General features: G+C 38.4%; 2 protein-coding genes across 6 annotated transcripts in view; both read left to right on the top strand.

Moving 5' to 3' along the window:
* The first annotated feature begins 1,418 nt into the window (after positions 1 to 1,418).
* On the top strand, positions 1,419 to 6,529 carry neurod1 (neuronal differentiation 1). Its single transcript, XM_032568545.1, has 4 exons — positions 1,419 to 1,549; positions 2,860 to 3,134; positions 4,268 to 4,497; positions 5,445 to 6,529. Exons 2-4 carry the CDS (start codon positions 2,872 to 2,874, stop codon positions 6,002 to 6,004), a joined length of 1,053 nt encoding a protein of 350 aa, XP_032424436.1. The 5' UTR covers positions 1,419 to 1,549; positions 2,860 to 2,871; the 3' UTR covers positions 6,005 to 6,529.
* Positions 6,530 to 8,968: 2,439 nt separating this feature from the next.
* Positions 8,969 to 14,609, top strand: part of cerkl (CERK like autophagy regulator) — a 30,361-nt gene continuing 24,720 nt past the window's right edge. For all 5 annotated transcript variants that reach the window (XM_032567984.1, XM_032567988.1, XM_032567987.1 and 2 more), the window contains exons 1-2: positions 8,969 to 9,271; positions 11,618 to 11,727. In XM_032567984.1, coding sequence (XP_032423875.1) covers positions 8,973 to 9,271; positions 11,618 to 11,727 — 409 coding nt within the window. In that variant the 5' untranslated portion in view covers positions 8,969 to 8,972. The remainder of the gene's footprint in view (positions 9,272 to 11,617; positions 11,728 to 14,609) is intronic.

Below are 14,609 nucleotides of genomic sequence, written 5' to 3' on the forward strand. Positions count from 1 at the left end.
TTTTAATAATGGTCCTGCCAAGGGTCTACAATAAAAAAAAAAGCGTTTTGCTTTTGCTTTGCAATTGTTTTCTCATACCTTTGGGGTTTACCTATGTTAGTAAAGTCTTGCCACATTGTTGTTCATATTGTCATTAGGGTCTTTCCATATAACATTGTTTCTTGTTCTAGTTTTTCTTTTAAAAGAGAGAATTTCAGCAAAAGCCAGGAAAGACATTTGAGAAACGAACAAACCAACAGATGCCTCAGTGCACTCAACCACAGTAGACTCCTGCTGAAGCTGGTCGCTAGCTTGGTAGCAAACTGCTGTGGGATGGCTTCCAATTTCTCAACCAGCTTTTATGGGAAGTTAGCTAATGTGATTCTGTTGGTCACTCTGGCACGAAGGTTCAAAGGTGATCTTTCAAGCATTGCTGCTGAGGTCAAGACCGCACACTGGCAGGCCATCCCATCCACCTCACTTCACAGTTCTGGAGGTAATCTCTGACAAAACCCATTCTGTGGTGGCAAGCCTTGGCATTTTGGAGAATAGCGTTTGGTGCCAAAGATGGGAGGATTGCCCCTGGCTCCACATTTTCATTTTGATGTCTCTCTGCATTGAGGGCGACTCCAGTGACAACAGGCCTTGTTTATCCTGTGAGTCAGACGACACCCCCACACCATCACACTGCCTTTGTCGACAGATGTTTGTCTTTGGCAACAAGTTTTTCCAAATGCTCAATTCTGCTGTTCAATCCACGAATGCATTTTCCCTACAAATGCGGCAGAACAGGGATTCCTATGAGATAAGGTTTATTTACACAATGACAACAGTAACAACTCAAGCGATCACTTTCCTGTCTCGTTGGCAGGTTTACATTGGTTTTGATCTTGGATGTGAATAACCAACAATATCTCTTACAACTCAGAAACAAAGAGACGTCTTCTGTTTCTTCTGCAACAGAAGACGTCAGCGTCCAGATGAACAGCAAGATCAATATGTTCATTATCAATAAGTAATGTTATTATAAACACTTGGGTATTACTTTCCTAATTTTTCTCCCTCATAAGATTTCTATCACCTTTATTACTAACGATTACTACGATGTCAGTCCTCATCACAAAGTATTCAAGTACTTAAGTTGCCGTTGTTAATGACAATGACTTTGTTGATAACAGTGACGATGAGGAGGATGTTGGCATCATCTTCAGGTATATTTTGGAGTGCGGTGTGTTTGAGTTGACAGATGGTCAAGTTTCATCACAAAGAAAGAGAGAAGCAGAGAGGAAGAGAGAGAGATACAGAGAGAGAGAGAGAGAAACTCGCGTTTTAATGACGTAAGCACCATATGGCGCGTGCCGGGAGGGTGGAACCTCGATATGCTAATTACTCACGGCCCCCCGCACGTGGGCTCGGGTGTGTGTGCGTGTCTGTGATGCTGAGTATAAAACCGGCAGCATCTCGCACGCTCTTCAGAAAGCTCCCATCAGATCACGCACAGTCACGCACGGACACAGACAGAGCGCGCGGGATGCCTGCGAACTGACGAGCGCCGTTCATTAAACAACAGGTAGGCTTTTGACGCACTTGTTATTAATATTATTGGCTACGTCCTATGAATGCAGTAGGATATGTGTGAATTCTCATTGGGATAGTTTACACTAAAATTAAAGGAGTCGCGGGGCCTAAATCGCTACATTTGAGTCGTTAATAGGTCGCCTGGAAACTTTGTCTCAATCAGAGAGAGTTAATTAAAACAAACAATAAAACAAAATCTACAACAATTGCAGCTAATTTCTAAATAGAAAAATTACATTGTGTCCAATTTAATTTTTATTTTTTTTCCCTATTTGACAATTATTTATGCTCAGCATTTTTTTTATGCTTTAAAAAAATCAAATTAAATATTCCAGTTAGATCATCTTTCTCGTATCCTGCTTTTCTTCTTTACTGTTCTGCTTAAATGACTGAGGTCGAGCGAAATGTTCTCTTGTCCAGCTGAATCATGTCCGCAACAAATTAACGGGACATGCCAGCAGAAGACAAGGGGGAAAAAATTATTTCAAAAGCACGAAAGAATTATTATTATTATTATTATTATTATTATTATTATTATTATTATTATTATTATTATTATTATAGGTGTATTAGCTTCGTGTATTTAAATACAAAATTACTCAAAAGACGGTCAATTTTAAATGGATGGTCATTGAAGTATTAATTTTTTTTTATTCATTTATTTACTTATTTATTTACTATTTATCCACTCATTCGTTCATTCGTTTGTTGAGCTGGTTAGTTAAATGCGGACAAACATTTGGTTCTTTCCGAGTTAGGATTGTTCCGTTTTTTTTGTTTTTGCCTTCTTTTATCTATTTATTTATATGTTTGTTGTTGTTGTTATCTTAAAACGGTTAGAAAGCAATCGGACGCTGTGCAATAAAAATCACAACGTCGTCCGAACTAAACATTTAAACTAGGTTAGTAGGCCTCAGCTAAATTTGTATTATTTCTATTTTTAAGTAGAGTTGCATTTATCCGCTTTCGGCTGACGGAACTTTAAGGTGCGCTTATGCTGATGCATGGTCTCTAACCCTAAAGCTGGATTAAAATGTTCCTTCATTCGCTTTTAACCTTATTTTGATGGAAATAAAGTTAAAAACTAGAATTGTGCCTATTGTAAATGAACCACTTTATCCAAATCGGAAATAAAAATTTTCCGATGATGCGAAGGAAAAGCGTCATGTGACCTGACAGATTTACAAAAAAACACTGACAAGCGCTTGGAAACACTTTAAATAATAATAATAATAATAATAATAATAATAATAATAATAATAATAATAATAATAAAATGGACTCCAACTTTTTTGTTCGCAGAGTATCAGCATCATGACCAGGTCTGTGAGGGAGGAGCTCACGTCGGTGGAGTCGGACGAGCAGCGGGAGCTCTGCAGCCCTGCAGGCAGAGAGACGGAGAGAGCAGGAGCGGGAGCTGAAGAGGAGGAGGAGGAGGAGGAGGACCGACTCCACCATCCGGAGGAGGACGAGGAGGAAGACGACGAGGAGGATGAGGAGGACGAGGAGGATGGAGAGAACAAACCCAAGAGGCGAGGGCCGAAGAAGAAAAAGATGACCAAGGCTCGTCTTCAGAGGTACGGTTTGTCCTTCACGCAAATAGTGAAAACTTGTGGATATGGCATAAATAAACGAGTTGAAGAGACACCCTGAATATAGAAATACTATTTGTGACACAGAAACTAAATGTGTTATCAGATGACAGAAATTTAAAGTCTAAATAAAGACCCCTCAGAGTAGTACATGAAATCCATGCAACATGTATTTTATACAGATTCCCTTGAACTCTTAGTGTAGAATGGTGATTTCTGTCATTGGTGCAAATCATGATCATTTCATGTAATGTACAGTAATGCAAAACAAAGGAGAGACTGAGGCTCAAAAGAAACGAAGGTTTGTCTTAATTAATAGTGTAAATTTATAAAGTTTGTTCTTATATTTGGCCCCGTGTCACAAACAGTATGAAATGTGCTGTTTAAAAATTAAATTGTACTTCCATCATTCCCAGCATCATCCTCAGAAAAAAGGCTTAAAAAGGGCATATCAATGTGTCTTAGCAATCCTGTTAAACTTCCTTCTCAAATTGATTTCTTTTATCGTCGTCTCACATGCGCTTTGTGTGAGTCAACCTTTATGACTGCAATTCATACATCTTTTCCTAAAAAATCAACTTGTGAACACATTAAAAAAAAAACAGTAGCAAACAGTACGTGCAAACCAACGTATTGATCTTAACACATATCTAATTACAATTTAGAACTTTGCAAAGATGACATTTAGGACACGGGTGGTTGTTGCGTGAGTGTTGCCCCAATCCTGCCCCAACACTACTAACATAATTCCTGCAACAAAGTCCATTTTGCAAAACACTTTTCATTGCATGGCTTATTTTTATAAAATAATTGTACTTAAAATGCGTTAAAATAACTATATTAGTCAATACCATTGTTGTTAAACTATTTCGTCTCAAATACTTTAAATGATGATTGGCTTGTTTAGTATTTTAGATTTTCAACAAATTCTAGTGAAATTAAATGTAGGTTATTCAAATATAAAAAAGGAAAGAAAACAAATCCTTTAAATTTTCTTACATTGTACACAACATATGGTCTTATTGAGTAGACAGCACACAATTTATTGATCAGCCTACATCTGTTTAATAACTTTCCAATATATATTTAATAACTCTTTTTTTTTTTTGTCTGTGCAGGTTTAAGATCCGACGAATGAAGGCCAACGCCCGGGAGAGAAATCGCATGCACGGGTTGAACGACGCTTTGGAGAGTCTCCGAAAAGTCGTCCCCTGTTACTCCAAGACCCAGAAACTATCCAAAATTGAGACCCTGCGCCTCGCCAAGAACTACATCTGGGCTCTCAGTGAGATCCTGCGGTCTGGCAAGGCCCCCGACCTTATGAGTTTCGTCCAGGCGCTTTGCAAAGGTGAGAAGTTTAGCACTGTGATCCTAAGCCATATTAGAACATACTTGATGAAATTACAGCGAAAAATTTTGATGAGGTAATGTAAATCCCAAATTGACAATTTCATTTTCACACTTGCAAGCTCTCGTAGATCAGAAGACGCTAAAAGAGTCTGACAATGTGATGTGGCCATTTTTTTGTTTATTATTTACTTTCTACTTAATGCTGCAAGTGAGTAATAAGTGACTATATGTTCAAGATTACGAACATCTAACTACTATATTCTCAAAGACAGTTATTTGAAGTGTTAAACACTCATAAGTGCTGTTACATTTCATTGCTAGGGACAAAACATGAAGCTCTTCTCACAGAAAAATATATAAAAATGGCTTTGGGGAAATGAGACAAAAATTATAGGCAATAGTTAATGACTAATAGTTAATCTTTTCCTCATGTTTGCCTAGGCTAATACCAAAAATATATATATAAATCGTTAACTGCATTTCAATCTACATATTCTGGATTTGGAACCATAGAGGTGACCACATCCAGTGCAGACTACTTAAAAACTATGAAATAACAAATTCTACTTTAGCTGCTAATGATTTTGATATTCTTACAGTGCCTACAAATTGCTTGAATCTTGTCAGTTTGTTTTTCATAAAGATTTTCCAAAATGGTGAGTAAAGGAACAGGTTAAAGAGGAGGAGGCCTCCTTTGTAGCAGAGAACTACTTCCTTTCTAACTTCAAAATAAAAGTTTTAAACAAAGATTTATCTGAATCTGAGCGCTCAGCTTAAAATCAGGGACTCAAAATAACAACTCAGACGAACTTCTCCAGACAAAATAATGAGCAACTGGACAGCACTTCATGAGACAGGTTTCACTTTAAAGGGAAATGTCATGAGACCTCGTTTCACTCCAAATCATCGATCGATACTGACCGTAAACCTTCTCTGTGTTCTCAGGTCTTTCTCAGCCGACCACCAACCTGGTGGCAGGCTGCCTTCAGCTGAACCCTCGGACCTTCCTCCCAGAGCAGACACCGGACATGCCCACGCACCTTCCCCCTGCCAGTGCCGCCGCATATCCCGGACACTTCTCTTACCAGAGCCCTGGACTGACAGCCGGTTTGCCCAGCCCCCCCTATGGTACCATGGACCCTTCCCATATTTTCCACCAGGTCAAAGGCCAGCCATACGGTTCCTTGGAACCCTTCTTCGATGGAGTCCTGGTGTCCGATGGCCCGGCATTCGACCCACCTCTCAGCCCGCCCCTGAGCATCAACGGTAACTTCTCGTCTTTCAAGCACGAGCCCGTCGCTGGCTCAGACTTCGACAAGAGCTTTTCCTTCAGCGTGCACTACGGAGGCGGAGGAACTGGTGGCCATCCCCCCATCTATGGCAGCGGGGGGCCCAACCCACGGTGCGGTGAGCTGCAGGTGGAACAACTGATGGGGTTTGATGGACACTCACACCACGAACGGCTGATGAACGCCCAGTTAAACGCCATCTTTCATGACTCCTGAGGATGAAGGACCGTGAGACCGATGAAGACAGAGAGACCATGCTATGAGAAGACCACCATCTTTTCATCGCTGTCTTGTTTTTCATCTTTCTGTACTCATCAAGGTCTTTAACTTCTCTTTATGATGGCAATTCAACAATGCCGTAACCTTCTCTGTAGCGCTTCACCTGGCAGGAGACGCTCTTCGAATGTCTTGTCAGTGTCCATACTATCATTTAAAAATAATCAACAATCAATGAGCAATAATCTGGAGAAAACTATGCAATTTTGTTAAAAATCTGAGCAATTCTCAGATGACAATTCCAAATGTTGAAAGAATAAAGATTTTTCTATATTTTTGGGGTCAGTGAGTGAGGCGATGTTGGGCTGTTGTCGGGATGAAGTGTTAATCTTGTTCATGTTGTTTTTAAGTTTTTGCTTTTTATATGGTTTCTGTAGCATTATGTTATCATTTCATGTGACTCTTGTTCATATTTTATAAGATAGATGTTTATAAAGGCCTTTTATTAAAAGGAATTTCATGTCATTCACCTGTTAAGACTCAATTTGTCTGCAACAACCTCACAACATCACAAAAACACTACGGTTTAGACTATAAAACATATAAAACATAACACACTTTTTTGCTAATCTCATGCCTTGTAAAATTTTTTGTACGTCCTCTGAAAAGAGTTTGGATGAATTTCATGTTGACAGAAGTGAAAAGACTACAAATTTCCTAGCAGAGAATACCATGTTAACAACACTACCCCACTATGTGAAGGACAAAACAAGGAGGGGTGTGTATGTGTGTGTGAAGGGCACAGATGTTCGTTCTGCAGGCGAGATTTTAATTTATGAAAATGATCTTGTTTATGCATGAGAGCCCCCCTCCATGCACACACACTAATGTCCTACTGCTTGATAGTGTGTTGGTGTGTGTAAGTCAACTGGGACAATATGGTGGCCATATCCCACCATTTACTCTCCTTGTTGAAGTGGAACGTTATGAAGCAAAAGACTGCAGAAAAAAAATACTCTTTGTCAAGTGATGAAGAAATAATTATAGTGCAACTGTTATTTCAAAACCAAACAAAAACAGAACAAAATAAGATAAAATTGTAAGTAAGGAAATTTGTGGGTTATTTTTTATTTTTTTGGTTAAGCTGAATATGTAGCTAAATATTGGGCGAGTTGAACATATGGTTTGCAGGCAAAAAAAAACAAAAACAAAAAAAACTTGCAAAGCAGTATAAACCCCATTCAGTCTTTGAGACTGATATTGGATTAACCAGAGGCTACCTTGAGAATTTGAATAGAAAAGATGCAAAGATCTGCCTTCTCTCCTACCTCAACCTCACTGAACATTTTTAGAAGCAGCTTGGACCTCGCTGTTGCGCCAAATTCGAACACGCAACACTTTGACTGACTTGCCATAAATCCTGGTTTGAGAAGATGGATGCCATCCTGCACTACTTGTCCAAGCTGGTAACCATCATGAGAAGGATGGTGCCTGTTCTGGTTGTTTTCTATTCTTCCATGTACAAAAGCCCAGGCTAGTGAATGAATAAATTGATAAATTCAATCATACATTCAAATGAAACACACCAAGCAAGAATTAATAGCAGAATAAGTTTGACAAACTGTAAGTAGAAGGAGATTGGTTTTCCAGTGATATAAGAAATAGTGGAAAGAAGCATTGTTACATCAAAGGTTTGCTTAGCTTTTCTTAGTCTCAGGAAAGACAAGGAAGCACAAAAGCTGTAAGAAGCATCTTAAATGGCATCTATAAAGTACATTTAACCCTTATTTGAGCATCCTAAAAATATCATGCAACAGTAGCAGCAGCATTAGGAGCATTACAGCTGCATTGTGAGCAGTCTTTGTAATTGGGGTTTTGTGTTTCAGTCTGTTGACTGATCATAACACTGATTAATGCAGATTTAAACTCAGCCATCTGCCAACAGCACACATGCTGAGTGAGTGTTTGAGCCGGAGCTCATAATATGGAATTAATACCACAATCCACCCCACATCCTTTCTGATTGGCCGGCAGGTGTCTGTTAAATAACATCACAGGACACACATCGCGACAACAATCCAGGTGTACCAAACTGCAGGATGCCCCAAGAGACATTCTTCACTGGCCTTTTGCAAAATGTTATATACTTTGTCAGTGGATGTAAGTCGACAAAAGCACGGGACATTGGGCTAAGATCATGTGTTAATTTATTTTTATTTACACGACTTCCAGTAGGCGTTGTACAGAATTGTATTTTGAAGGTTTTGGATTTTTCTGAAAATGTGTGACCTGGTTAGGAAGAAAATCCCATTTCCCAAAAATATCCCCACTGCTTCACTCAAATTTTCATTATTTTCAAATCACAAATAATATTCACCACAATATAAATTGTTCCAGTAGCTGCACTATACAAATTCTAATGAGTCTTGGTTATTTAAATATTTTTTTAAATACGTTTTGGTAGCTAGGTGCAAAGATGCAAACATTTCTCATAGGGTGTTTTATACAGATCATGTGTCATTATTTAGTATTGTTTCATATGGGCTTTGACACCCAATGATTTAAAACACCTTTGGTTAGCCGTAAGGATGTTTGGATTATGCATAAATTGGGGTTATTTTAGTTTGATCATAATCTGTCATATTTTATAACTCTAGATTAACCCAAACAAGGATCAGAAATCCATTCAGTGGAATAGGGATAGTTTGCAATTTTCAGAAAAACGATTGTATGAAATATGTCACGGAGATCCCAGCTTTTTTGATTGACTTTATCACAGTTAAATATAATATTATTCATATAAGTGTCTGATTTAGATTTGAAATAGTTTTCATTTAACCAAATAACTTCTGTCTGGTAGAAAATGGGACAGGCGTTTCCCAAAATATTACAAAAACATGCGTGCGCGCCCCTGCGTGTGACCACGCACGCATGTTGATTACACACCAGTGGATCGGCCGCGTGCCCGATGAAGCCGCTACCTGTCTCCATAGCGACGAGACCCCGGAAATACACACCGTTATCAGCTTATGCTTGTTTATCGGACAGAAACAAATTTATATCCGTGGTGTTTTCTTTCTTTTTTGTTTCCTCGAGTGAGCGTGTAAATATGTCGGAGCCTGAGGCTGAAGCGCAACGGGAGCCGAGAGACAGCAGCAAGAAGAAGAAAAAGAAAAAGAAAGAGAAGCGAAAGATAAGTGAGGAGGAGGAGAAGGAGGAGGAAGAGCGGGAACAAGAGGAGCAGGTGGAGAAAGAAGAAGAGAAGAGGTGAGTAGTAAATGAAGTTCCTCCACACCTTCATGTTAGAAAGTTAACATTAAATAAAAGAGGAAAGGGAGGATTTATGCAGATAAGTCTTTTAGAGAATTCTTTCAAAATAAAAGGCCTCTTTCAACGGAAGTGGTTGATGATTAAACTTTTACTTTTTCACGCCATATTATGAACGTTGAAAAGGTATAACAGGTGAGGTTTTATATGTAGGATGAGAAGCATATCAACTCCGAGTGCACCCTTGGTTGGAAATTATTCTTTTATTTTTTTCCAGGTAGCTTTTTTTTTTACTTTCATGGAACAAATAGAATGTAACTAATAAATTTACTCTGAAATTTCTCATTCATTTTATATGGCTAGGTTTCAATCAGAATTTCTTTGTAAAAATTGTGCACATCTAACATTCCACCCATCCATCCATCCATCCGTCCGTCCGTCCATCTGTTTATGCTTGCAGGGTTGCATATTTGTACATAGTAAATGCATAAATTGCTTAAATTGAGACCAGTTTTTAAAATGTACTTACTAAACCAAACTGGTTACATTCTGACTAATTTTAAATACTAGGGGTTAAGGAGTTAAAACACTCAACCTGCTAGCTTGTTGGCCATAGCTTTAGCTCTTTTATGTTTGCTGTATTCAAACTGTAGGCCTTCCTCCAACACAGGACATTCTCAATCAGGTCTTTTGGCAGTTCTTAACTTGTACTAAGTTAACGTTTATTATTAATACATCCTGGTAAAAAATATGTTCTTCATTCTTACTCCCCCTGAATTTCTCCTTTAGAATAAGGAATAAGATAAGAGCAAAACTCATGGTCATTAACTAAGTGATTCCTCCAATACCACAAAAATATATTAGTGGAGTTAAAAAACATTTTCACAATGATCATTACATGTCGTGGCTGTGCATACCTGTGAGTTATCACCACTCTGTCACTCAGCACAGTGGGCAATATTGACTCATTGGTTGACTGATGACACTCTGTGTTCACACTGTACTTCACACGCACTTTCAGTATCAGAAAACCCTCTGAGAAATCATTAGGTTGGGGGCCGTTTGCACTGTTCTGTTACTGAACAGCTTGATAAGTGCACAATGATGAAATAGCTACTAGCTGGTGGTACAAACTAAGATTCCCACTGTTTTATTTATGCTTGCCTCAGGCTGCCCTACAAAAACATTGACAAACCTCTGATATTTCTTCAGACACCATTGTTCTTTAACAAAATGTGTCCAGAAAAACCTTTTCTTAAATATGTTGTGATTCTAACTAGGTTAGACATACAGTACTTCTGACGTCGTAGCTTGAAAAATGGGAGTACAGTATACAGTGTTGCTGCAATCACTGAGCCGCTAGAAAAGTTGTTCCTGTAGTCAGGGGTAGCATGAAGATGCTTTTGAGGATCTTTTATGGTTCATTAGCTCTTCTCTCCCAAATGCCATCCTATGTAGTCAGTAAGGGCCTTAATTTGGGTTGATGATCTACCTTTGTCTTCCTGAACAACTCATTGTGTCCTCTGGCAGAGTCAGGTGTTTTTTATTCGGTCCACTGTGTGACTTTTTGTTCTCAGTCCACTCAGGATGTTTTAGAAAATTTAAAATGACTGTACTGCGAACAACCTTGGCATTGATGGAGTGCTGCAAGATGTCTTGTTTGTATAGCTCAACAATCCCTCCTACTTTAATGACAGGAAGCCTTTTTGCTTTTCTCATTGGGGGTTTTGACTAGAAGATGATTACTGGCCACTGAACAAAAAAGATTTAATGTCTTTCTAAAATAGTTTATTTATCCCAAAGATAAATTAAATGTTGTTGTAACTCATATCACCCAACTGTTTTCAAAAGAGTCATTGTAGATGGTGATACTGTGATCTCCAATAGCAGTCAGTCTTGCAACCTATCCGGAGAAGCCTCTGACTGACGACACTGCTTCTGTAAGACAGCCTCTGTTTTCCCAGAATTTTGACTTCTCCTGTCATATAAAAAGAAAACTTGATGAACAGAAAGCTAGTTCTGTTTATCAAGAACTAGCTTGGACAACTCACTTCTCTGTCATTGAAGTTGGTTTCTCTAAGGCATTCATCTCCAGTAAGGTCACAATTCTGAGATTAAAGTCATTATTGTTTTTTTTATTTCTTCAGTGACCCTACTTGTCTTCCATACATGGCAGTGAGAAGGCCTGAGAAAAGATAACGTGAAAACCTCTTTCACCTGTTTCTCCTTTGTTAATTTGATTGGTTTAAGGATTGATCTATTAGTAACTTTAGTGATGGACATATGTAAATAACATCGGATTTGTTGAAATAAGCTCAAACTCTGTGTGCGTTTTTGATCTGTCAGTGAGAGTGTGTTGATGCGAGGGATCTTCAAAGTGGGGAAAAAGAGCCATGATGTCCTGCTCACACCAACCAGGCTGACATGGACTCCCATCATACCAGAGAGTCCCACAGGTCAGTTACAATGGGAATAACTCTTATGCTGTTCAAAATGCAACACCGGCTACATTTTCTAAGAATGTAGCTGGTGTTGTGATGGGGACGATCTGTCTGTTTGACACAACCTGAAACTTATAGATATTTGTATACATGCATTACATATTCACATCATTCTTCTTCCTTAAACTGTTTGTGTTCATTGTAAACATAATACATAACGCAGAAAGCCCTTTCTGCGTTATGGTCTAAGAAGGCATTGCTTATATGTAAATGCTTCTGTGTGATGAATTTGTAGTACTCACCATGGGATTAATGACAAGTCTGCTGCTTTAAGAATATTACCACACATGAAGTGATTAGTGACCAGAAATTGTTATGATGATAGGAAAGTTGTTTGAAACAATAGTCAACGAAGTTCTTTAGGCACTTTGTCCTGCACTTTGTCTCACAAAGGAATATATTATCAAAGTTTTGTGCATGTCAATAATATATTTTACAAGTCAAATTAATTCTGATTTCTCCCAATACCAATACTTGATGAGTATTTGAAAATATTTTCTGTAAATATTGAACTGAAAGGGTTACAAAATTAGAAGTGCCCACAGCTTCCAGTTTCCTCACATTTCTGTAATGTTTTTGTACCATTTTGCTCATATTTAGTGCTTTCCTGTTGTGTGGTAGATTTTTACTTGGAACCCATTCAGACCGAACTGGTTAGTGAAGCAGGATGAAGGTGTAAATTCAATGTGCTTGTGTGTCTGAAGCCAATCTGTTTTGTTGTATTTCATCCAAACTAATGTCATTAAGCCAGCACTGCATACGCGCATGTGTGTGGGTGGGCGTGTGTGCGTGCGCGTGTGTGCATGTGTGTTGGCAGAACTAGAGAGCAGTTGGTTCGGCCCGTGGGGGGTTATTAGAGTCTCTCAGTGTGAGGAGATTAACGCACACATACACATAGGCAGTCTGTCAGCACGCTGTGTGTGTGTGTGTTTCTGTGTGTTGATGAGATATTTCTATATAAATGGATCATCTGCTCTTGTTTATTTCTAAACATAAATTCATCTAATCTACTTCTGTTAGGAAACTGAAACCGTAGCTGTCGGATAGAGAAATTAGTTTTGCATTATTGCAGGTAGATAAGAGAGTTTTAAGCCATGGATAGTTAAGTTGTTTTAACATTAAAATCTGACTTTTATGGTTAATTTCCAATCCCCCGCAGTAACCTTGCTAGTATCCGCTGAAGTCAGCTTCAGGTCAGTTCACCAAACAAATGGAGAGATGGTTATGAATTGCTATACTATGGCAGATGCCTTCTTTTTGTTACCAAAATCTCTGCTATGAAATGATCAAACCTGCAGAAGCCTCCAAAGAAAAAATAGATACTTTAAGAACTTCATTTTCACTACTGCTCATTTTAACTCTTCCTCACTCAGTTGCAGCTGAGCAACAACAAACATTGTTATTGTCAACTCTTACGTAGGGTGTATTTTGATTGGGAAAATATTGGACTTTTGCATTTCCAATGGACTGATAACTAGCAAAAAATTGGTGATAATGATGAATAAAAATCAGAACAGAGGAATTTAGTTTTATATTGATTCTTTCTGTCTAGCACTCTGTATCAGTCCTTCTTTTGACCCTGAAGGAGATGATGCTTCAGGGTCATCTTAATTACTGGCTTCATAAGAGATAAAAAAAAAATCTCTGAGTTGGTATTCAAGAAAAAGTTTTAGTTTCTCAGGCTGTTTTGAAACAGCACTTACGATTTAGATCACATTTTAAAAGAAACCCAATGTTATACTGGATTAATCGCAGTGAAATTAATTTTATTTTGATCTTATATGAGCAAAATAACCGCAGGACAGCTACATGTATAGCTATACAACTTTGCAATTTGTTTAGCACAGTTTCTCTTCCTTTAATCGGTTATTATGAGAACAGATTGCATTAGATGTTATTGTTTTAGTGAAAAATCTTTTTTGTGTTTTCTAAAATCTTGCCATATTCTTACTTTTCTTTGTGGAGTGCATTGAGACTCAGAATGAAAAACATAATTATATTTCAGGTTTTTATTGGGTGCATTTTTACGACTATGAAATGTATAGAATCCAAAGTTTGGATTTAAATAGATGTTAGGTTACTGTATTTCCTATTATCACCGAAACATTACTAACAGGTAACAACTTACAAAGGGCGTTTCAAATTCAACTGCCTATAGTAGATGGTATTTTGTAACCAACATTATAATAACAGCATGTTATTGGATAACATGGTACAGATATAAGGTGTTGTCCAAAGGAAATATATGATTATCCACTGAACACATATGTTTGTGCGTGTATGCTTGTGGGTTGGGGTGTATGCGCGTGATCACACCATGATCCAAAACTCCCTACAGTTACCACATGGCCCGGTCACCATGAGACTGGACTGCCACTGTGTAGTGCTTGTGGGGGTGTGCGTGCATGGGGGTGTGCGTGTGTGTGTGTGTTGGCACAATGGGTTGTGAGGTCATGATGGGAACTTTCCTCCATCTGGAACAAACCAGTGCCTGTGTGTTTGCAGCCTCTCTATAGGCTCCGTCAGCACAGATCAGAGTCATATTTTTTTGGCAAAGATAAAGACACAAAGTCTTCCCTGCTGATTAGATTGGGTAGTCTGAATGGGCCATTTACATATATTATACTTTTATTAAGTTTTAAAATTTTGGTGACTTAATGGACTGATTTTAGTTTACCAGATTCATTCACCTCTTGATTTCTGCCATCGGGTGTTTCCATCAAATACAGTTTGACAAATTGGTCCAGGTTCATCGAATGAGGTATGCAGAGAAACCCAGAGAAAAGGTTGAGCGAATAAAACCTAAAGGTGCTCTTACTTGTTGCAATTCTTGGTAT

This window comes from Xiphophorus hellerii, chromosome 7, assembly GCF_003331165.1.
Source record: "Xiphophorus hellerii strain 12219 chromosome 7, Xiphophorus_hellerii-4.1, whole genome shotgun sequence".
Lineage (NCBI taxonomy): Eukaryota > Metazoa > Chordata > Actinopteri > Cyprinodontiformes > Poeciliidae > Xiphophorus > Xiphophorus hellerii.

What these genes read in the sequence shown, in the direction of transcription:
- neurod1 (XM_032568545.1), top strand. Translation starts at nt 2,872, where the DNA reads ATGACCAGGTCTGTGAGGGAGGAGCTCACGTCGGTGGAGTCGGACGAG. An exon ending in ACCAAGGCTCGTCTTCAGAG is followed by an intron (nt 3,135 to 4,267) that starts GTACGGTTTGTC and finishes TTGTCTGTGCAG; the next exon opens with GTTTAAGATCCGACGAATGA. An exon ending in CGTCCAGGCGCTTTGCAAAG is followed by an intron (nt 4,498 to 5,444) that starts GTGAGAAGTTTA and finishes CTGTGTTCTCAG; the next exon opens with GTCTTTCTCAGCCGACCACC.